The sequence below is a fragment of the Saccopteryx bilineata genome, chromosome 8, assembly GCF_036850765.1.
Source record: "Saccopteryx bilineata isolate mSacBil1 chromosome 8, mSacBil1_pri_phased_curated, whole genome shotgun sequence".
Classification (NCBI taxonomy): domain Eukaryota; kingdom Metazoa; phylum Chordata; class Mammalia; order Chiroptera; family Emballonuridae; genus Saccopteryx; species Saccopteryx bilineata.
In genome coordinates this window covers 98,598,279-98,620,749 of record NC_089497.1, presented here as the reverse complement: position 1 = coordinate 98,620,749, position 22,471 = coordinate 98,598,279, and the positions used below count along the sequence as shown (strand labels likewise).

Genomic DNA, 22,471 nt, shown 5'->3' with positions numbered 1-22,471 from the left:
GGATAGAGTGTCGGACTGGGATGCGAAGGACCCAGGTTCAGAACTCCAAGGTCGCTGGCTTGAGCATGGGCTCACCAGCTTGAGTGAGGGGTCACTGGCTTGAGCCCAAAGGTCGCTGGCTTGAAGCACAAGGTTGCTAGCTTGATCAAGAGGTCACTCGCTCTGTTATAATCACCCCCCCACTCTGGTCAAGGCACATATGAGAAAACAATCACTGAACAACTAAGGAGCTGCAACAAAGAATTGATGCTTCTCATCTCTCTCCCTTCCTGTATGTGTGTCCCTATCTGTCCCTCTCTCTGACTCACTCTGTCTCTGTCAAAAAAAAATAATAATAATAATAATAATAGGGAATGAGGGAAAGGAAAAAAATAAACATAAAGTCAAATAAATATTTCTTTGAAGTACTTCTACCTATGATGTGTATTATTACATTTTAGTTTTCTGTTCAACTCCTACACCCACGAAACAACTATCACCATGACAAGACATAGCAAAATTATATACATGTATATTCTTTGACTCAGAAATCTTACCTCTAAAATTCTATCCCAAAGATAAACAAGCAAAACTATGGAATAACATACACACAAGGCTATTACTACACACATCACTAATGGTAACAGCAAAAGACTAGAAACAGCCCGACTGTCTATCAATACAGGATAGGTTGAACAAATCATGGTACACTCACAAAGTGGAATACTATATAGCTGTAAAAAGGAATAGGGAAGATCTCCAAGATATATTATAAAGTAAAAAATGCAAGATGCAAAACAGTATATATAGTATGGTGATACTTTTGCAAAAGAAACAAAGAAATCTAAACAATGTTCAGTAATATATTATTAGAATAATATTAATTTATTATTTGAAATTATATTTTAGAATATATATATAAAATCACCATTAATATCTTCAGGAACTCATATAGTCTTATAAAAGAAGAGCTTGAAATAAAAAATCAAGACTAAAACTCTGTAATCTTGAATTTGAATTTAAAACCTTAGCATATACTCATGGCACATTTTTATCTGTCAAAAACAAATACATTTTATCTTAGAAGTAGTAATTAAACCAGTAACAAATAGCACAACTAGCACCTGGACTGTGGTGTCTAAAGAACCCTTTTATGATCAAAACTCTCAGCAAAGTGGGGATACAGATATCATAACTCAACATGACAAAGGCCACCTGTGACAAATCCAAAGCCAACATCATAATCAATGGGCAAAAATAAAAAGAAATCCCCTTAAGATCAGGAACCAGGCAGGGGTGCCCCCTCTCACCACTCTTATTCAACATAGTTCTGGAAGTCCTGGCCACAGCAGTTAGAGAAGAAGAAATAAAAGGCATCCAAATTGGAAAAGAAGTAGTAAAACTATCATTATTTGCTGCTGATATGATACTGTACATAGAAAACCCTAAAGTCTCAGTCAAAAAGCTACTAAATAAATTCAGCAAGGTGGCAGGATATAAAATTAATATTCAGAAATCCGTGGCATTTTTATACACCAATAATAAAGATAAATTAAGAAACAATCCCCTTCACTATTGCAACAAATAAAAATAAAGTACCTAGGAGTAAATTTAACTAAGGAGGTAAAAGACTTGTACTCGAAAAATTATAAAACATTGATACAAGAAATCAAGGAAGATACAAACAAGTGGAAGCATATACTGTGCTCATGGTTAGGAAGAATAAACATCATTAAAATGTCTATATTACCCAAAGCAATCTTAAATTTAATGCAGTTCCTATTAAAATACCAATGGCATACTTCAAAGATATAGAACAAATATTTCAAAACTTTATATGAAACCAAAAAAGAACACGAATAGCCTCACCAATCTTGAAAATGAAGAATAAAGTGGGAGGTATCACACTTCCTGATATCAAGTTATACTACAAAGCCATTGTAATCAAAACAGTATGGTACTGGCATAAGAACAGGCATACAGATCAAGGGAACAGAACAGAGAACCCAGAAATAAACCCACACCTTTATGATCAATTGATATTTGACAAAGAATGTAAAAGCATGTGAGGAGCCACTGAGCCATTTCACCTGCAGATGTTGTAAAGTACTAAAAGGCTACAGAATTAATATTAATATTTTAGGAGGCTTGGAGAACATTTTATTAATTTGGGTTAAGGTGTGCAGAGAAATTGTGAGAATAGTCCCTGTACTGTGTGATTGGCATAACCAGGATGGCTCTTGCCATTGTATTGTAAATGAAAAGGGAAGGAAAGCATAGATTCCCTGACATTCCACCACACCTGTGGGGAAAGGAGTGAATGGCTAGCCAGGTGCAGGAAGGGAAAAGCCAAAATAAACCTTTTCTTATAACTATGAGCCATTTGCGGGCATTTGTCTCCACGGAAACTACCTCTCTTATGTAAATGCATGTGGTTAATACGTCTGACTCTGGACAGAGAGATGGCGGATGAACACTAGAAAATATAGGAAGGCCTTTTAATATGTAAAGAGATATCTTTCTACCATTGTGTTGACTTGTAAATTTTGTTTTCTCCAAAATGATGTATGGTTTGCAAATTGAACGAGGTCCTATCATGTTAAAGGACATATGACTATAACCAATAGTGGTAAGGGGCTCCTAATTGCAATTTTTGCTTTTGTACTTCCCACTTACAAAACTATAAAAACTAAGTAGAACAAAGGGCTGGCGCGCTCTCCTTCAGATTTCTGTCGGAGTTCCCACCGCTTGGCCAAGCTAGACAATAAAGCTTTAATGTGTAAACGACGGACCTTGCTCCTGTCTTCCATATTTCGGGTCCCTCCGAATTTGGATTAACACATGCAATGGAGCAAAGACAGTCTCTTTTATAAATGGTGTTGGAAAAATTGGACAGGTACATGAAAAACAATGAAACTAGACCACCAACTTACACCATTCACAAAATTAAACTCGAAATAGATAGACTTAAATTTAAGTTATGAAACCATAAACATCTTGGAAGAAAACATAGGCAGTAAACTCTCCAACATCTCTTATAGCAATATTTTTGCCAATTTATCTTCATGGGCCGGTGAAATAAAGGACAAAATAAACAAATGGGCTATGATATTTGCACAAAAGCTTTTGCACAGCAAAAGAATCCATTAGCAAAATTAAAAACAGAATGCACACAATGGGAGAACATATTCAATATATTCGTCAATAAGGGGTTAATAACCAAAATTTACAAGGAACTTCTAAAATTCAATACCAGGAAGGTAAACAATCCAACTTAAAAACGGGCAAAAGAACTGAATGGACACTTCTCCAAAGAGGACATACAGATGGCCAAGAGACATATGAAAAACTGTTCAACATCACTAATCGTTAGAGAAATGCAAATGAAAACCACAGTGAGATACCACCTCACACCTGTCAGAATGGCACTCATTAACAAAACAACACACAGTAAGTGCTGGCAAGGTTGTGGAGAAATGAAAACCGTTCTGAACTGCTGGTGGGAATGTAGACTGGTGCAGCGACTGTGAAAACATTATGGAGTTTCCTCATAAAAATAAAAATAAAACAGCCTTTTGACCTAGCTATCCCACTTTTAGGAATATATCATAAAAATATCAAATTACTGATTCAAGAAAAGATATGCACCCCCATGTTTACTGTAGCAGTGTTTACAATAGCCAAGATCTGAAAACAGCCCAAATGCCCATCAATGGATAAGTGGATTAAAAACCTGTGGTACATATACACAATGGAATACTATGCAGTCATGAAAAAGAAGAAAATCTTACCTTTTGTGACCGCATGAATGGACCTGGGGATTATTATGCTAAATTAAATAAGCCAGCCAGTCAAAGACAAATACCATATGACCTCTTTTATATGTGGAATTGAATGAACAAAATGAAGTGAGGAATGGAATGGAATAGAGGCTGAGATCAATCACAGGGAGCAGAGGGACAGCTGTCAGGGAAGGGGGATGAGGGGATGGGATCAGAGAAGGTGAAGGGATTAGTGAAATTATATATACATACACATAGATACAGATAACAGGACAGCTAATGCCAGAGGGAAAGAAAGAGGGAGTTCTTCAGTCTCTTCCTGGAACCTTTCATCAATTAACTTTTAAAATATTTGTAAAGTGCTTATTATATGCAAGGCACTGCTCTGGGCCCTACAGGGGAGGTTAAGACAAGTGAAATACAATATTGTTTAAAAGGGTATGATTGAATAGAGAGCCCCTCCCTCTGATGTTCTCTACCTGCAAAACAGGTCCCTTTGCCTCCCATTTCCATGTCCCAACATTTCTGTCTTAATCTACAAAGCGTTTCACTCCAGAATTATGTTTTTCTTCCTAATTCCCAATAAGAACTTCCTATTATCTTCCCACTTTGGCTTGCCTTAGGTAGTCCTTAATAGGAAAAAATATTTTAATGAGGTTAAATAAACTCATACAAGTATAAATAAAATAATGTAACCCTGACTATGATGAGATGGTTAGACCCACGTTGGGGTCAGGTCCAGAAATTAAATCTAGCTTGTCATAGCTTTCTTCCTCCATTCTTAGCTGAATTCATACATTTCCTAAATACTTCAAGTTTCACTGTCCCTGACTCAGCCCCATAACCACAGTAGCTATGGGCACTCAGGCTCTATATTAGTGAAAGGTTCTTATCTTCTGTCATGAAAAAAGAAAATTACCAATGGTGTATTATTAAAATATAGCTAATGTGACTGAATTTTTTTAATAATTTTTTTATTAATTTTAATCGGGTGACATCAATAAATCAGGGTACATATGTTCAAAGAAAACATCTCCAGGTTATCTTGTCATTCAATTATGTTGCATACCTATCACCCAAAGTATAAACTTAAAAGAATTAGGTTTAATCGACCAGAGTCCAAAACCATACCTGCATAGTCCTTCTTTTGGTTAATGTCACTTGAAAATGTTTCCATTCCCAACGTTGCTCCACCACATGTGCAAAAACAACATGCCCATTTCCGCAGGCCCCAGCAATCTGAGTACCATCAATTGACCATGCGATATTAAATATGCTGCCAGTGTTGGGCTTTTCTAAAGCATATGACCACTGGGGAAGGAAAAACAAGAGAAAAATCTTTGTTCAAAAAATATATTTAAATTCATTTTAAATTGAGCATGTTAGTATATTAAGATAAAAAAATTTAAAACATGTTTTCATTCTAGAATTTAGAAATATTTTTCTTATAGTGCACTAAACAACAGATATAATTTTTAAATATTTTTATTGAATTTATTGGGGTGACATTGGTTAATAAAATTATAGATTTCAGGTACACAATTCTGTAACACACCATCTGCATTATGTGTTTGCCAACCCAAGTCAATTCTCTCTCCATCACCAGTCATTCCCTCTCTACCTTTCTCCACATTCTCCTAACCCAGAAGATATAATTTTTAAAGTGCATAATAGAATATAGTATATGAAACATGTAACATGTATGAAGTCACTCAAGAACTGTAAAACACTCATCATATCATTTCAAATCACATTATTAGTTTGAACTAATAATACTGAATGGGTATATACAAAGATTCTGTAGAAAAAAAAGACATATTATTAATTCTCAAGGATATTTATAGTCCCTATATCTAAAATTTTGATATTTCATGAATGTCATTAAAAATTGAAACAAAACAGGCCCTGGCCGGTTGGCTCAGTGGTAGAGCATTGGCCTGGTGTGCAGAAGTCCCGGGTTCGATTGCTGGCCAGGGCACACAGGAGAAGCGCCCATTTGCTTCTCCACCCCTCCCCCTCTCCTTCCTCTCTGTCTCTCTCTTCCCTTTCCGCAGCCGAGGCTCCATTGGAGCAAAGATGGCCCGGGCGCTGCGGATGGCTCCTTGACCTCTGCCCAGGCGCTAAAGTGGCTCTGGTCACAACAGAGCGACTCCCCGGAGGGGCAGAGCATCGCCCCCTTGGTGGGCGTGCCGGGTGGATCCCAGTCGGGCCCATGCGGGAGTCTGTCTCTCCCCGTTTCCAGCTTCAGAAAAATACAAAAAATGTGTGTGTGTGTGTGTTAGCTATGCCAGGACCCAGAACAACCCACCTCAAAATACCCCACAATGGCATATTGATTACTTAGAATTAAAGTTACTTTCTCTAACCAAAGTATCCTTTACTTTAAGATGTTACCGTACTTCCCTATGCATAAGATGCACGTTTTTCTAAAAACTGGGTATGTCTTATAAGGTGGTTTTACATTTTTTAAAAAGTGTTCCTTTCAAATGCCATAGATGGAACTGAGAATGAGGCAATATATGAAGACAGTGATTTGTCATCAGACACAGATGAGGACAAGCTAATGGATGGGAGTTTTGACAGTGATGAGGAGATATATAAATTTTATGATGAATAAAACTTGAGTTCAATAACTTTATGTAATTTCTTTTTTTCCAAATTTCGGGCCCCAAAATTAAGCTGCTTCTTATACATGGGAGCATCTTATACCTGGGGAAATACAGTACTTTACAATAATGTTACTCATAGTGTGCTTGGCCAGCAGTATCTTTCTCTCTAGGACCTTGTTAGAACTGCAAATTAACTAGTCTCAACCAATTCTATTGTATCTGATCCTCTGGGCATGAGCTCTGCAGGAGATACTTAAGTGTATTGTATAATAAATATGTATTTTCCGATGGCTTTAGGCGACCCTTGTGTTTTGGTCATTCGACCCCCCCCCCCCCCCCGGGGTCGCGACCCACAGGCTGAGAACCGCTGGTGTATAAGGTTAGGATAATGATTCTCAACTCTGGCTGCACACTAGAATCATTTGGGAAGGTTTAAAAAAATACCTAAGCCCACGAATCTGACCAATTAAATCCAGAATCTCTTACAGGACAGTCTAAAATAAGTTTTTAAAAGCAAGGGGTCATTGTTTAAAAGAAAAGCGAAATCTGTGATTTGGTTTAAGACTATCATGAGCAGCTGGCTCACTTTTAACACCTTACCAATTCATCTGCTAATGCTAAAGAAAACTACATGACCCCTTCTTAGCCTCTAAACCAGCTCCTCAAAGTTATGTGTAAATTTGGTTTCTTACATTCATCAAGCTAATTTTTGTTTGTTTCAAACAACGAAAATCCAGACTGTGGGAAACTACAGAACATGACCCAGTTTCTTCAACTACAGAAAAATGCTAAGGGGAGCCTGACCAGGTGGTGGTGCAGTGGATAGTGTTGGACTGGGACACAGAGGACTCAGGTTTGAAACCCCAAGGTCTCCAGCTTGAGCATGGGCTCATCTGGTTTAAGCAAGGCTCACCAGCTTGAGCCCAAGGTCGCTGGCTTGAACAAAGGGTCACTCAGTTTGCCGTGGCTCCCTGGTCAAGGCACATATGAGAAAGCAATCACTGAACAACTAAGGAGCTGCAACAAAGAATTGATGCTTCTCATCTCTCTCCCTTCCTGTCTGTCCCTGTCTCTCTCTGTCACTGTCTCTCTCTCTCTCTCTCTCTCTCTCTCTCTCACACACACACACACACACACACAAATGCAAGGGGAAAAAGGATGTGTAAGGGGAACTTATAGATCAAAAGATATCTAAGAGATTTGTCAACCAATCGCGATGTTTGTACGTTATTTGCATCTCAATTCCGACAAACTGAAAAACAAAAGACAATTGGAAAAATCTGAATAGTGATTGAATAATTAAGGAATTATTGTTAATTGTTTATAGACTTAATAATGGTATAGAGGTTAGATTTCTATCAATCTCTATGTTTTTAGTATGTGAAGAAATATTTAGTGATCAAATGATACAATGTCAGGAATTTGCCCAGAATAATCTGGGCCATAGAGAAGTAAGTGGTGGTACAGATGAGGTAAGAATTAGTTGACAATTGTTGGAAGCTGGGTAATTGGTAAATAGGAATTCATTATACCAGTCGATTCCCTTGTAACTTCCAAATGTAACCAATACATGTTATTGTTCAGTACCATGAACTCATTAATTTTAACATATTTAAATATAATGTTCCAATTAACCCAGTTTTAAGCAGTGGAATCCCTTCAAGTTAATATTTAGTCTTTTTGACAGAATCTTGCAGTCTTTGATCACTTCCCTTATTTTCTAGTGTTACAAATGTTCCAGGTTCATATTTTATATTTCCTGACCCACATTTGAAACCAGCTTTCTTCAATGGGCCTATTTCATTTTATGGAAATGTAGAAACTGGTATCAAGAGAATACCCACGAGTGCTAGAGGTACTTACTATTACTAAGTTAATCATTGCTTTTCTAGGCCTTTTTAATGAACAGAACTAAAACTCTTTTATTTTAAGTGAGAGGAGGGGAGATAGACTCCCCCATGCACACCTACCAGGATCCACCTGACAACCCCCATCTGGGGCTGATGCTTGGACCAACCAAGCCACTGGCTGCAAGAGAGGAAGAGAGAGGAATGGGGAAAGAGGGAGCGGAAAAGAAGCAGGTCACTTCTTATGTGTGCCCTGACCGGGTATTGAACCCGAGACATCTACATGCCAGGCTGATGCTCTACCACTGAGCCAACTGGCCAGAGCCTAGGACATTTTTTTCATGAACTCAAACTGATAATTCCAATTCTTGCCCGGGAACTACAGAATTTTTATTTACCTCAGCAACTCCTTTCACCTAGCCAAAAATCCCAGTTCTCTAGAGACCAATATAAATACTCAAAATAGCAACATCAACATCAAATGATTACAAGTTTTAAATTTTATTTTTTATTCTTTGCCCCTATGCCTGTTTCCTTTTTTAAAAAAAAAATGGAGATACATCTCACATATTATAAAATTAACCCTTTTAAAGCACAGAATTCAGTGGTTTTTGGTATAGTCAGAGTTGTACAACTATCACCACTATGTAATTTCAGAACACTTTTATCACCACAAAATGAAGCCCACACCTATTAGCAATCACTCCCATTCCTCCTGTCCTCCAGCTCGTGGCAACCACTAATCTATTTTCCTTCTCTATTCTGGCCATTTAATATAAATGCAATAATATATTATGTGGCTTTTGTGACTGTCTTTTTTCACTTCACATAGTTTTCAAGGTTCATCCATGTTGTAGCATGTGTCAGTACTTCATCCCTTTTGATAACCAAATAATATTGTATTGTATAAATATAACATATTTTTGTTTCTACATTCCTCAGTATTTGGATTTTTCAGCTTTTTGGCTATAATGAATAATGCTATACCACCTGTGTATAGGCTTTTGTGTGGACTTATGTTTTCATTTCTCTGGGTAAATGGCTAGGAGTGGAATTGCTGGGTCTATGGTAACTCTACGTTTGACATTTTGAGGAAATACTGAACTACCTTGCAAAAGTGGCAATGTGATTTTATATTGAGTCTCTACTGTGAGCACAAGGAGCAAACAATCAAATCATTTAGTCATCTGGAATATCTCCTCTCTGGGTAGTCATACAAAACTAAATAAAATTAGGCTCATTTACTTCATTTACTTTTGAGTTTTAGAAATTGCTTTCCAAAAATGTAATTTTTTTATAATCATGTAAATATTTACATTTCCAAAGTTAAATTTACAAAAAACTATATATAGAAAAGGTACAATCAAAAAAGACTTCTATCCTTTCCCCCCCATTCTCTTTCCCTAAAAACTGTCTTTTATTTTATGTTTTATCCTTATATCTTTCTTAAATATATAAAAGTGTGTGTGTGTTGTGTGTGTAGGCACCAGCATTAACCTAAGAAAGGGGCAAGAGTAGTGCTACAAATATGTGTAGCAATATACCAGATAGTATGTGTTGTAGTATATAAATACATACATTCTTTTATAGCCATCAACAGTATGTCCAATACATTTTTATATGCCTGTGCATATATGTGCGGTTTTCATGAGCCTTTTATATTTGGTCTATTTTATTTGCTCTTCCTCTTTCTTTAGTCTAATGATTAACTTTATACTAATTATTTTTATTAAAATACCCTTACCTCCATGCCAATCTTTTGGGACATTTTTTTGTCTGTCCACTATATACAATATGAAAATTAGGAGATATCCTCCCCCTCTCCTTTCCCTCATATCTTATTGCAAGTAATATCCTTTTATTCCCAAATTAATACTTATAAGATAATCAGTAAATTTATTATACTTTTCACATACTTCCTCATTCTCCCATTTTTGCAAAGTTGGTGCCGATAGCCAATGCATACTAAGTTGTATTCTTCATAGACATTATTTTGCCTTAGTTCTACAAGTCAGTATGTATCTAGTCCTCACGATCAGTCCTTATTTTACTATATCCCTAGTCAATTGTTAATCTGAAGCTAATTCTCCGGAAGATTCCCTTAAACACTCTTGGGGACAACGTTCCTAGAGTTCCTACATAACAGCTTATTCCAGTTCACTTATGACCTTTATATTTAACGATCAGAGTGGCTGGATGTAAAATCTTTGGCTCACCTATTCTTTTTTATTTTTTTAGAATTTTATTTATTGATTTTTAGAGAGAGGAGAAAGAGAGAGAGAGAGAGAGAGAGAGAAAGAAAGAAAGAAAGAAAGAAAGAAAGAAAGAAAGAAGAGGGGGAGTAGCAGGAAGCATCAACTCAACGTAATTGCTTCTCATATGTGCCTTGACTAGGCAAGCCTGAGATTTTGAACTGACAATCTCAGTGCTCCAGGTCAAAGCTTTATCCACTGTGCCACAGGCCAATCAGGCCACCTATTCTTTGAGTACCTTATGCTAACCTATCGTCTTTTCATATAAACTGTTGCTATTGGAGTCTGATGATATTCTAATTTGCTTCCCTTTATGAATGACTTGGTCTTTTCCTTACTGCCAACTGAACAATTTTTCTCTTTAAATTCCTTTAGTTTTTTGGTTTGTTTGTTTTTTACAGGGACAGAGAGAGAGAATCAGAGAGAGGAATAGATAGGGACAGACAGGAATGGAGAGAGATGAGAAGCATCAATCATCAGTTTTTCGTTGCAACAGCTTAGTTGTTCATTGATTGCTTTCTCATATGTGCCTTGACCACGGTCCTTCAGCAGACCAGTAACCCCTTGCTCGAGCCAGCGACCTTGGGTTTAAGCTGGTGAGATTTTTTGCTCAAGCCAGATAAGCCCGTGCTCAAGCTGGCGACCTCTGGGTCTCGAACCTGGGTCCTCCGCATCCCAGTCAGACGCTCTATCCACTGCACCACCGCCTGGTCAGGCAAACTCTTTGTTTTATTAGCATATTTCTGGGTGTTGGCTATCTGGGTCAGTTTCCTAGGTAAGTGGTATGCCTTTTCAATAACAATTTCAAATCTCTTATGTTTGAGGAAATCTTTCTTGAACAGTAGCTTTTAGTATCTGTTCTGTTCGTTGCTTTCCGCTTTTCCTTCAAAGACTCCTATTATAAATACTTTGGATCTTCTCTACATGCAACATTCTATCAAAACCTTAGATGTCTTCTGCCATTTACTTCCTTCCCACTTCATAGTCTATTCATCTTAAGGCATTATCCATTACGTTTATTTGCTCTTATAGTCTTTCTGGTTGGGTTTTCTTTCCTTTTCATAATTCTCTCCTGAGTTCTGTCAACTCTCCTTAAAAATCTCTTTTTCCAGGGGTGATGGTGGTGAGAAATGGCACCAAGATGGGTGCTCCCAATATCTCCCACTGAGATTTCAACAAATTTAACAATGAGAGACAGAAATACAATCACAGGAGCATCTGAAATACACATATACCAAACAAAGGTATGATTGGGCAAAAAGGTGGCTGAGCCGGTTGGCTCAGTGGTAGAGCGTCGGCCTAGCGTGCGGAGGACCCGGGTTCGATTCCCGGCCAGGGCACACAGGAGAAGCACCCATTTGCTTATCCACCCCTCGCCGCGCTTTCCTCTCTGTCTCTCTCTTCCCCTCCCGCAGCCAAGGCTCCATTGGAGCAAAAGATGCCCCGGGTGCTAGGGATGGCTCTGTGGCCTCTGCCTCAGGCGCTAGAGTGGCTCTGGTCGCAACATGGCGACGCCCAGGATGGGCAGAGCATCACCCCCTGGTGGGCAGAGCGTCGCCTGGTGGGCGTGCCGGGTGGATCCCGGTCGGGCGCATGCGGGAGTCTGTCTGACTGTCTCTCCCTGTTTCCAGCTTCAGAAAAATGGAAAAAAAAAAAAAAAAGGTGGCTGAATATATAATCCACTCTGAAGAAAATAAGACAGATAATGGAGTGTTCCTCTTTCCTTACTGATCTGAGGAAGGGCTGCTTTCCTTTGGAACTAAGAGGGAAAAGGGCTGGGGACAAGGGAAGAAGCTGAGCTAGGGCAGACGATCAAACCGAGGAGAATGCATGCCCGCGGCTCAGCCTGAGATCCTGGACGCAGAGCTAGCGCCAGCAGCAGACTCCGGCAGAGGCGGGAGAGTGGGTTGCCTGCGGAGGCCGGCACCAGAGCGGCTTTGGGCTTTGATCACTCCTGGTCTGCAATCACCGGAGGTGTGTGAGTGGCTCCACCTGGCGCATCTGGCATGGGTGCGCACGTTTGCAGACAGAGGGGTTGGGCCAGAGACTGTCAGCAGTGGACTTCTGCATGGGTTGTAACCAGACTTTCTGTGTGGTCCTGGCTCCCCGACCAACAGCACGGGAAGTGCACAAGGGCCAGGATCCCTAGGCCTGAACATGTCAGCACCTCCGCTAGCTGATACAAGTTACAAAGCACATTCCCATGGAGCAGACCTCAAAGAGCACTGCAGAAATGGTGTGGGGTAGGCTGCGGGCTTCCAAACAGGGCACAAGGAAAAAGCCTATGGAGATCAGACCAGTGGAGAGCTGAAGTGTACTAGACATTCCTGGGGGCCCTTAGAAAAGAGCCTGACCAGCAATCGGCTCCCTGACCTGCCTGCTTATTATGGTGGCTCTGGTTGACAAAGCCTTACCCAGAACTGTGCTTTGAGTGGACCTGGAGGAGGGACTTGCAGCTTTTAGGGCCTCTTGCTCTGCAAGCAGTGGCTGAGGCAAGTTCCCACCAGCCGATACAGGTTAAAAAGTGTATTCCTGCAGAGCAGACCTCAGAGAGCACTGCAGAAGTTGTGGGGGCTGGGCTGCGGGCTTCCAAACAGGGCACAAGGGGGAAAAAACCCACGGAGTGCTGAGGCATACTAGACACGCCTGGGGGCCCTTAGAAAAGCAATCAGCTTTCTGCCCTGCCTGCTTACAATGGCAGCTCTGGTTGGTAAAGCCTTACCCAGAACTGTGCTTTAAGCAGGGCAGGAGGGGGGACTTGGCATTACTTAGAGCAGGGGTCCCCAAACTTTTTACACAGGGGGCCAGTTCACTGTCCCTCAGACTGTTGGAGGGATGCCACATACAGTGCTCCTCTCACTGACCACCAATGAAAAAGGTGCCCCTTCCGGAAGTGTGGTGGGGGCTGGATAAATGGCCTCAGGGGGCCACATGCGGCCCGTAGGCCATAGTTTGGGGACACCTGTCTTAGAGCCTCTTGCTCTGCAAGCAGTGGCTGAGGCAACTTCACAGCTGGGACCTCAGGCTGCTAGCCCAGGAAAAAGAGACGGAGGGAGAGGCACTGGGAAAACTGACTCTTCCCATTGTCAGAACCTACAAACCCTAACAAGACCTGCCTACCAAAGGGACTGAGACCTAGCTTATGTCATTGCCATAACAACACATCAACTGCAAATCTTTACTCAAGAGTGCCAGAGGAGCAAAACCTGTGATAGAGCACCTCCTGACAAAAAGAAAAAAAAAAAAGAAGACACCTCATAAAACTGGGGAAAAATTACCTTTTTTATAACTTTTTACAATTTTTATCTTGTATTTTTCATCTTTTTTTTTTCAACTTTGGTTTCATCCTCTGTCTGTCTTGTTCTTCCCTTTTCATTTTGAACTTCATTACCCAAAGGTGTTACATTTTCCATTCTTTTTTTTATAAAGGTTACATTCCAAAAACATTAACTCATTGTTTTTCCTTTTTTCTTCTTTTCCCTTTCATTTTCTCTCATTCTATCATCATTTACAAATAAATTATTTTATTCTGGATTCAATTTTTTTTCTTTGTGGCATTTTGTATGCTTTTTACTTCGTTTCTTGTCTCTTTCTCATTTCCCCCAACTCTGGCTCTCTGTTCTATGTAGTTTTTGTTCCACTTAGCACAATAGAATTTTCATTTTTTCACAGTATTTTTTCATTTTTTTAAATCATTATTTAACAGTATTATTAACAGAACCACTCTCAAATGCCATTAAGAAAAAAGAAATCAAATATCATGGATACAAAAGACAGAGATGTAGCTCAGATATATGAGATAAAATCTATAGAAAACAATTTCAATTGCTTGAAAAACTTGGAGTTAAATGACAGAGAATTAAAAATTGAAGTCTTAAAAATACTCAGGGAAAAAAAGAAAGCACGGAAAGGCAATTTAGGGAGCTCAAAAAACAATTCAATGAACAAAAGGATTACATCACCAAGAAAACTGAACTATGAAAATGAATCAAACAGAGATGAAAACTCAATTCATGACTGAAAAATGAGGTAACAAGCTTAGCTAATAGAACAGGCCAGATAGAGGAGAAAATTAGTGACATAGAGGACAGGCAACTAGAGACACTACAGAGAAAAGAGGAGAGAGACTCATGAATTGAAAAAAATGAGAAAGCCATACAGTAATAGTCTGACTCCATCAGAAAGAGCAACATAAGAATAATGGGTATATCAGAAGGAGAAGAGAGAGAAAATGGAATGGAGAACATATTCAAACTAATAATAGACGAAAACTTCCCAAGCCTGTGGAAAGAATTAGAGCCTAGAATTCAAGAAACAAACAGAGGCCCTGGCTGGTTGGCTCAGTGGTAGAGCGTCGGCCTGGCGTGCAGAAGTCCCAGGTTCGATTCCCGGCCAGGGCACACAGGAGAGGCACCCATCTGCTTCTCCACTCCTCCCCCTCTCCTTCCTCTCTGTCTTTCTCTTCCCCTCACACAGCAAGGCTCCATGGGAGCAAAGATGGCCCGGGCACTGGGGATGGCTCCTTGGCCTCTGCCCCAGGCGCTAAAGTGGTTCTGGTCGCAACAGAGCGATGCCCCAGAGGGGCAGAGCATCGCCCCCTGGTGGGCAGAGCGTCGCCCCTTGGTGGGCGTGCCGGGTGGATCCTGGTCGGGCGCATCCAGGAGTCTGACTGTCTCTCCCCGTTTCCAGCTTCAGAAAAATACAAAAAAAAGAAAGAAAGAAAGAAAAAGAAACAAACAGAACACTGAGTTATCTTAATCCAAACAAACCTATTCAAAGGCATATCATAATGAAATTATCACAAAACAATGAAAAAAAAATCCTCAAGGCAGCCAGGGAAAAGAAGAATACAACATATAAAGGAAGGTCCATTAGGTTATCATCAGATTTCTCAGCAGAAACTCTACAAGCCAGAAGAGAATAGGCCCCAATATTTAAAGTTCTGAAAGAGAGAAACTTCCAGCCAAAAATACTATATCCATCAAAGCTATCCTTCAAATAAGAAGGAGAAATAAAAACATTCACAGATATAGAAAAGATGAAGGAATTTATCACCAGAAAACCACCACTTCAGAAAATACTAAAGTGTGTTATCTGACCAGATACAAAGAACAAAACAAAACAAAACTACAAGTAAAAGCTCAATCAAGATCAAAATAAAAACAAGACTAACCTGTGACAACAAAAACAAAAAAAGAGAGAGGACAAAGATTAACAGTAGCAAAGAAGTATGGAGTGCAGAAGCACTCATGATATAATGTGCTAAAATAAATATAATATGTATCCTTTCTATTACTCAATGGTAACCACCCCTGAAAAAAATCACCAGAGAAACACATGGCTTATAAAAAGAAAAAATAGAGGAAAGTATGGAATACAACAACAACAAAAAAAAAAATGATAGAAAAAAAGAGAGAAGAACCAAACAAGATACAGAGCTATCAGAAAGCAATATATGAAATGGCAGTAGGAAACCCTCAAGAGTCAATAATTACATTAAATGTAAATAGACTGAAGTCACCAATAAAAAGACACAGAATGGATTAAAAAAGAAAAATTCAACTGTATGCTGCCTTCAAGAAACACATCTAAGCTACAAGTATAAAAACAAATTCAACTTGAAAGGTTGGAAAATTATTCTCCATGCAAATAACATCCAAAGAAAAGCATGTGTAGCCATACTCATATCTAACAGTGCTCACTACAAGACAGCAAAGGTAATCAGAGACAAAGATGGTCATTTCATAATGATAACGGAGATATTAAATCAAGAAGATATAACACTTCTTAATATATATGCACCAAACCAAGAAGCACCAAAATATATGACACTTATTAACTGACCTAAAAATAAAAACTGACAAAAAGAGTCATACTTGGAGACCTCAATACACCGACGGCTCTAGATCGTTCATCCAAACAGAAAATCAATAAAGAAATATCGGCCTTATGAAACACTAGAACAATTGAATATGATAGACATCTACAGGATACTTCATCCAAAAGCACCAGAGTATACATTTTTCTCCAGTGCACATGGAATATTCTTAAGAATTGACCATATATTGGACCACAAAACTAACATCAACAAATTCAGAAAGACTGAAATTATACCAAGCATATTTTCTGAACATAAAGCTTTGAAACTAGAATTCAACTGCAAAAAAGAAGTAAACAAACACACAAAAATGTGACTATTAAACAACATAATTCTAAAACATGAGTGGGTCAAAGAGAAATAAAAGGAGAGATCAAAAGATACATACAGACGAGCGAAAAAGAGAATACAACATATCAAAATCTTTGAAATGAAGCAAAAGCAGTAATAGAAGGAAAGTTCATATCACTACAGGCCAATATGAAGAAACAAGAGAGAGCCCAAGTAAACAACTTAACTTCACATCTTAAGGAACTAGAAAAAGAAGAACAAAGGCAATCCAAAACCAGCAGAAAAAAGGGAAATAATAAAAAACAGAGAAGAAATAAATGAAACAGAGAACAGAAAAACTATAAAAAACAATCAATAAAACAAGGAGCTGGTTCTTTGAAAAGATCAACAAAATTGACAAACCCTTGGAAAGACTCACTGAAGAAAAAAGAGAAAGGACTCATATAAACAAAATCCAAAATGAAAGAGAAGAAATCACCACAGATATCATAGATATACAAAGAATTATTGTAGAATACTATGAAAAACTATATGCCAACAAATTTAACAATCTAGGAAAAATGAATAAATTCCTAGAACAATACAATCTTCCTAGACTGAGTCATGAAGAAGTAGATAGCTTAAACAGACCCATAAGCAGGAAGAAAATAGAAACAACTATCAAAAACCTCCCAAAAAATAAAAATCTAGGGCCAGACGGCTATACTAGTGAATTCTATCAAACATTCAAAGAAGACTTGGTTCCTATTCTACTCAAAGTCTTCCCAAAAATTGAAGAAGAAGCAATACTTCCAAACACATTTTATGAAGCCAAATTCGCATACCAAAACCAGGCAAGGACAACACAAAAAAAAGAAAACTCCAGACCAATATCTCTAATGAATATAGATGCTAAAATCCTAAACAAAATACTAGCAAATCGAATACAACACATTAAAAAAATAACTCACCATGATCAAGTGGGATTCATCCCAGAATCACAAGGATGGTTCAACATTCATGGAACAGTAAACAGAATACACCATATCAACAAAACAAAGAACAAAAACCATATGATCCTATCAATAGATGCAGAAAAGGCATTCGATAAAATACAACATCACTTTATATTTAAAACATTCAACAAAATGGGTAAAGAAGGAAAATATCTTCAACATAATAAAGGCCATTTATGACAAACCATCAGCTGACATCATATTAAATGGCATAAAACTGAGGACTTTTCCTCTAAAATCAGGAACAATACAAGGTTGTCTACTCTCTCCACTCTTATTCAATATAGTGCTGGAAGTTCTAGCCAGAGCAATCAGACAAGAGAAAGAAATAAAAAGCATTCATATTGAAAAAAAAGAAGTAAAAGTTTCACTTTTTGCAGATGATATGACCCTATACATCAAAAACCTCAAAGACTCCACAAAAAAACCATTAGAAACAATAAAGCAATACAGTAAGGTCACAGGATACAAAACTAATATACAGAAGTCTATTGCCTTCCTATATGCCAACAATGAAATATTAGAAAACGAACTCAAAAAAATAATCCCTTTTATGGTTGCAACAACAACAACAAAAAAATACCTAGGAATAAACATAAAGAATATAAAGGACCTATATAATGAAAACTAGAAAACATTGTTAAGGGAAATTGAAAAAGATACAATGAAGTAGAAAAATATTCCTTGTTCTTGGATAGGAAGAATAAATATAGTCAAAATGAATATATACATATATATATATAGTCAAAATGACCATATTACCCAAAGTGATATACAAGTTTAATGCAATTCCCATTAAAATTCCAATGTCATTTTTTAAAGAAATAGAACAAAAAATCATCAGGTTTATATGAAAGTATAAAAAACTCCAAATAGCCAAAGTAAGCCTAAGGAAAAAGAACAAAGCTGGAGCATTACAATACCTGACTTCACATTATACTATAGAGCCACAATAATTAAATCAGCATGGTTTTGGCAGAAAATTGACACTCAGACCTATGGAACAGAATAGAGAGCCCATAAATAAAACCACATATATATGGTCAAATCATCTTTGATAAAGGGGCCAACAATGGAGAAAAGAATGAAACTCGACTACAGTTTGTCCCCTTGTGCTAAAATTAATTCAAAATGGATGAAAGACCTAAATATAAGATCTGAAACAATAAATTACCTAGAAGAAAACATAGGTACTAAACTCATGGACCCTGGCTATAAAGAGCATTTTATGAATTTGACTCCAAAGGCAAGGGGAAATGAAGGCAAAGATAAATTAATGGGACCACATCAGACTAAGAAACTTTTGCTCAGCAAGAGAGACTGACAAAACAGCCAACTAAATGGAAGATGATATTTTCAAACAACAGCTCAGATAAGGGCCTAATATCCAAAATATACAAAGAACTCACAAAACTCAAGCAAACAATCCAATAAAAAAATGAGAAGAGGACATGAACAGACACTTCTCGCAGGAAGAAATACAAATGGCCAATAGATACATGAAAAGATGCTCATTTTCATTAGTTATTAGAGAAATGCAAATCAAAACTACAATGAGATACCACCTGACGCCTGTTAGATTAGCTATTATCAACAAGACAGGTAATAACAAGTGTTGGAGAGGCTGTGGAGAAAAAGGAATCCTCATTCACTGTTGGTGGGAATGTAAAGTAGTACAACCATTATGGAAGAAAGTATGGTGGTTCCTCAAAAAACTAAAAATAGAACTACCATATGACTCAGCAATCCCTCCACTGGGAATATACCCCCTAAGCTCAAAAACACTGGTACGTAAAGACACATGTTCATTGCAGCATTGTTCACAGTGGCCAAGACATGGGAACAACCAAAAAACCCTTGAATAGAAGACTGGATAAAGAGGATGTGGTACATATATACTATGGAATACTACTCTGCCATAAGAAATGATGACATCAGATCATTTATGACAACATGGATGGATCTTGATAACATTATATTGAGTGAAATAAGTAAATCAGAAAGAAACTAAGAACTGTATGGTTCCATACATCGATGGGACACAAAATTGAGACTCATGGACATGGACAAGAGTGTGGCGGTTACCAGAGGGAGAGGAAGAAGGAAAGAGAGGGAGGGGGGAGGGGAGGGGCACAAAAAAAATGAAATAGAAGGTAATGAAAAACTATATGACTTTGGGTGATGGGTATGCAACTTAATCAAATGTCAAAATGACCTGGAAATGTTTTCTCTGAATCTATGTACACTAATTAATCAATTTCACTTCATTAAAATTAATTGTCTAAATAAAAAATGCATATATTTTCTCTCTAGTCACCTGGGTTCTTAATTTTCTTAGTTCTGATTTATATGCTCAGTTCATAGCTTTAGTCACATTTTTTTAAATGAGACAGACAGACAGGAAAGGAGAGAGATGAGAAGTATTAACTTGTTTTGGCACTTGAGTTGTTCATTGATTGCTTTATCATATGTGCCTTGACCAAGGAGCTCTAGCTGAACCAATGCCCCCTGCTTAAACTTTGGGCTTCAAGTCACAACCATGAGGTCATGTCTATAATCCCACACTCAAGCCGGCAACCCTGTGCTCAAGCTGGTGAGCCTGTGCTCAAGCCTAATGAGCCTGTGGCTCAAGCAGATGATCCTGGAGTTTTGAACCTGGGTCTTCAGTGTCCCAGGTCATTGTACCACTGCCTCACTGCCTGGTCAGGCTGTCATATTCTTAATATCCTTCAGTTTGTTTTGTTTTAATTGCATCTTCCCTATTTATTTCTTTTTATTTTTTATTGACTTTATTGGGGTGACATTGGTTAATAAAATTATATTTTATATATATGGGGTTTCAGGTATATAATTCTATAACACATCATCAGTATATTGTATTATGTGTTCACAACCCCAAATCAAGTCTTCCATCACCATTTATCCCCCTTTACTTTATTCTACCCCCACCTCACTTTCCCTCTGGTAATCACATGTGTCTATGAGTCTGTATTATTTTTAGATTAATCTCTTTATCTTTTCAACTCAGCCATGCAAGACCCCTCCCCTCTGACAGCTGTCAGTCTCTTCTATGAGTCTGTTTATATTTTGTTCATTAGTTTATTTTGTTCATTAGATTCCACAAATGAGTGAAATCATATGATACTTGTCTTTCTCTGACAGCTTATTTCACTTAACATAACTTTCTGTGATGTAAATAATGTTCTATATCAGTATCAGTGGTGGTTTCTCGAGTATTGACATACGTAAAAATTTATTAAGTTCTACACATAAGATACTATATATATCTCAACTTTTAAAGAAATAATGCTACCTCTATCACTATCTTTTCCCTGCATCCTATTTTTATTAAAATTATACTCATGCTTTGCTTTCATAGTTGAAGAGCATTTTTAGACTATAATTTAATATTGAGATAAAATAAGCATTAATTATCAATACTAAATGAATATATAAAATTATGTTTATACTAATCATAACCATGTAAAAACCTGCTCAAGGACTTGTAAGGTACATAAAAAATAAAAATACTTACATTTTTGGTATGATATGGCTACTTTTTTCCTATTTTTTTGCTTTCATTATTTTTCTTTTACTTATTTTGGCATAAATTTCTTCAAAATATAAGCCTTATATCTAATTAAACTATTTCATATTAATCACAATTTGTGCTTACACAATACTGATGAGGTTTTCTATTTTTTTCCCTAATTCCAAAAAATAAATTATAGGTAAAAGTTTTCTTAGGATACAGAGTATAAAAAAGTAAACAAAAATTGCTTTTGGCTTGGTGGAGTGCAATTAATTTCTAAGAACCCAGGATGAATAAGCAAGAAATAGAAGAAAAACAAGAGAAAAAATCAGTAATCATAAAAGAAGTTTATAGAACACAAATGTATCTGTATTCGTAATATGATAGCCAAGTTATTTTGAGCTGCCCAGGAAGAAGCACTGTACCACTGAACAAGAACACAGCAAATTGCTCTTATGCTTTTGAGTGGCTTAGCAATATATCAATATTTTGGTCTAAAGGCAGTCTCAAATAATTGTGAGGCTTGTCACTTTGGTTTTGGCTCTGAGTAAATATCACTGGTATCTCTCCAAATACCTAGGACGTTGATGGTCCCCCAAAAGGGCCATGTCCCTGGGTAATAGTTATCCGTGCTTCTCTCTTCACTTTTTCATCCAATACCTGCTCTTGGCTAGCCAAATTATCAAGAAAGGGTCTGATAAGAACAGTGTTACCCCCATGATACTATTAGTCTAAGAAATAATTCCTGAAATCAAAGCAATAAAGCTAATAGAAGAAATTTTGTTAGCAATAAGAAGGTAGTGAAAGCCTTCCCCAGGATATTGCATCAACATAACTCATTGCTAAGATTGGCCCTCACCTACAGTAACAAAAACACAGTTTTCTATTACATACTGCTGTAAGAAATTACCACAAACTTAGAGGCTTAAAACAACACAAATTTATAGTTCTATAGATCATAAATCCAACACAGATGTCACTAAGCTAAAAGCAAGGTGCCAGCAGGCTGTCTGGAGGCTCTGGGGGAGCATCCATTTCCTTGATCATTTTGGGTGTTAGCAGAATTCAGTTTTTCAGAGGTATAGACTGAGGTCCCCATTTCATTTTTGGTCATTCATGACTTCTAAAGGCCACTGCATTCCTGGCCTGTGGTCTCCTTCCTCCATTTTTAAAGGCAGCAACTGAACGTTGAGTTGTTCTTACTTTGAATCTCTCTTCCTCCTTCACTGTAACCCATCTGGGAAAGATTCTCTTCTCTTAAGGACTCATATGATTAGATTGGGGCAGCCTGGATGATCCAGGATAG

At 37.7% G+C, this 22,471-nt stretch overlaps 1 protein-coding gene across 6 annotated transcripts in view; it reads right to left on the bottom strand.

The window, feature by feature from the left end:
* Positions 1-22,471, bottom strand: part of IFT80 (intraflagellar transport 80) — a 276,992-nt gene that overhangs the window by 69,768 nt on the left and 184,753 nt on the right. For all 6 annotated transcript variants that reach the window (XM_066241592.1, XM_066241593.1, XM_066241591.1 and 3 more), the window contains one exon: positions 4,893-5,072. In XM_066241592.1, the coding sequence (XP_066097689.1) occupies positions 4,893-5,072 (180 nt within the window). The remainder of the gene's footprint in view (positions 1-4,892; positions 5,073-22,471) is intronic.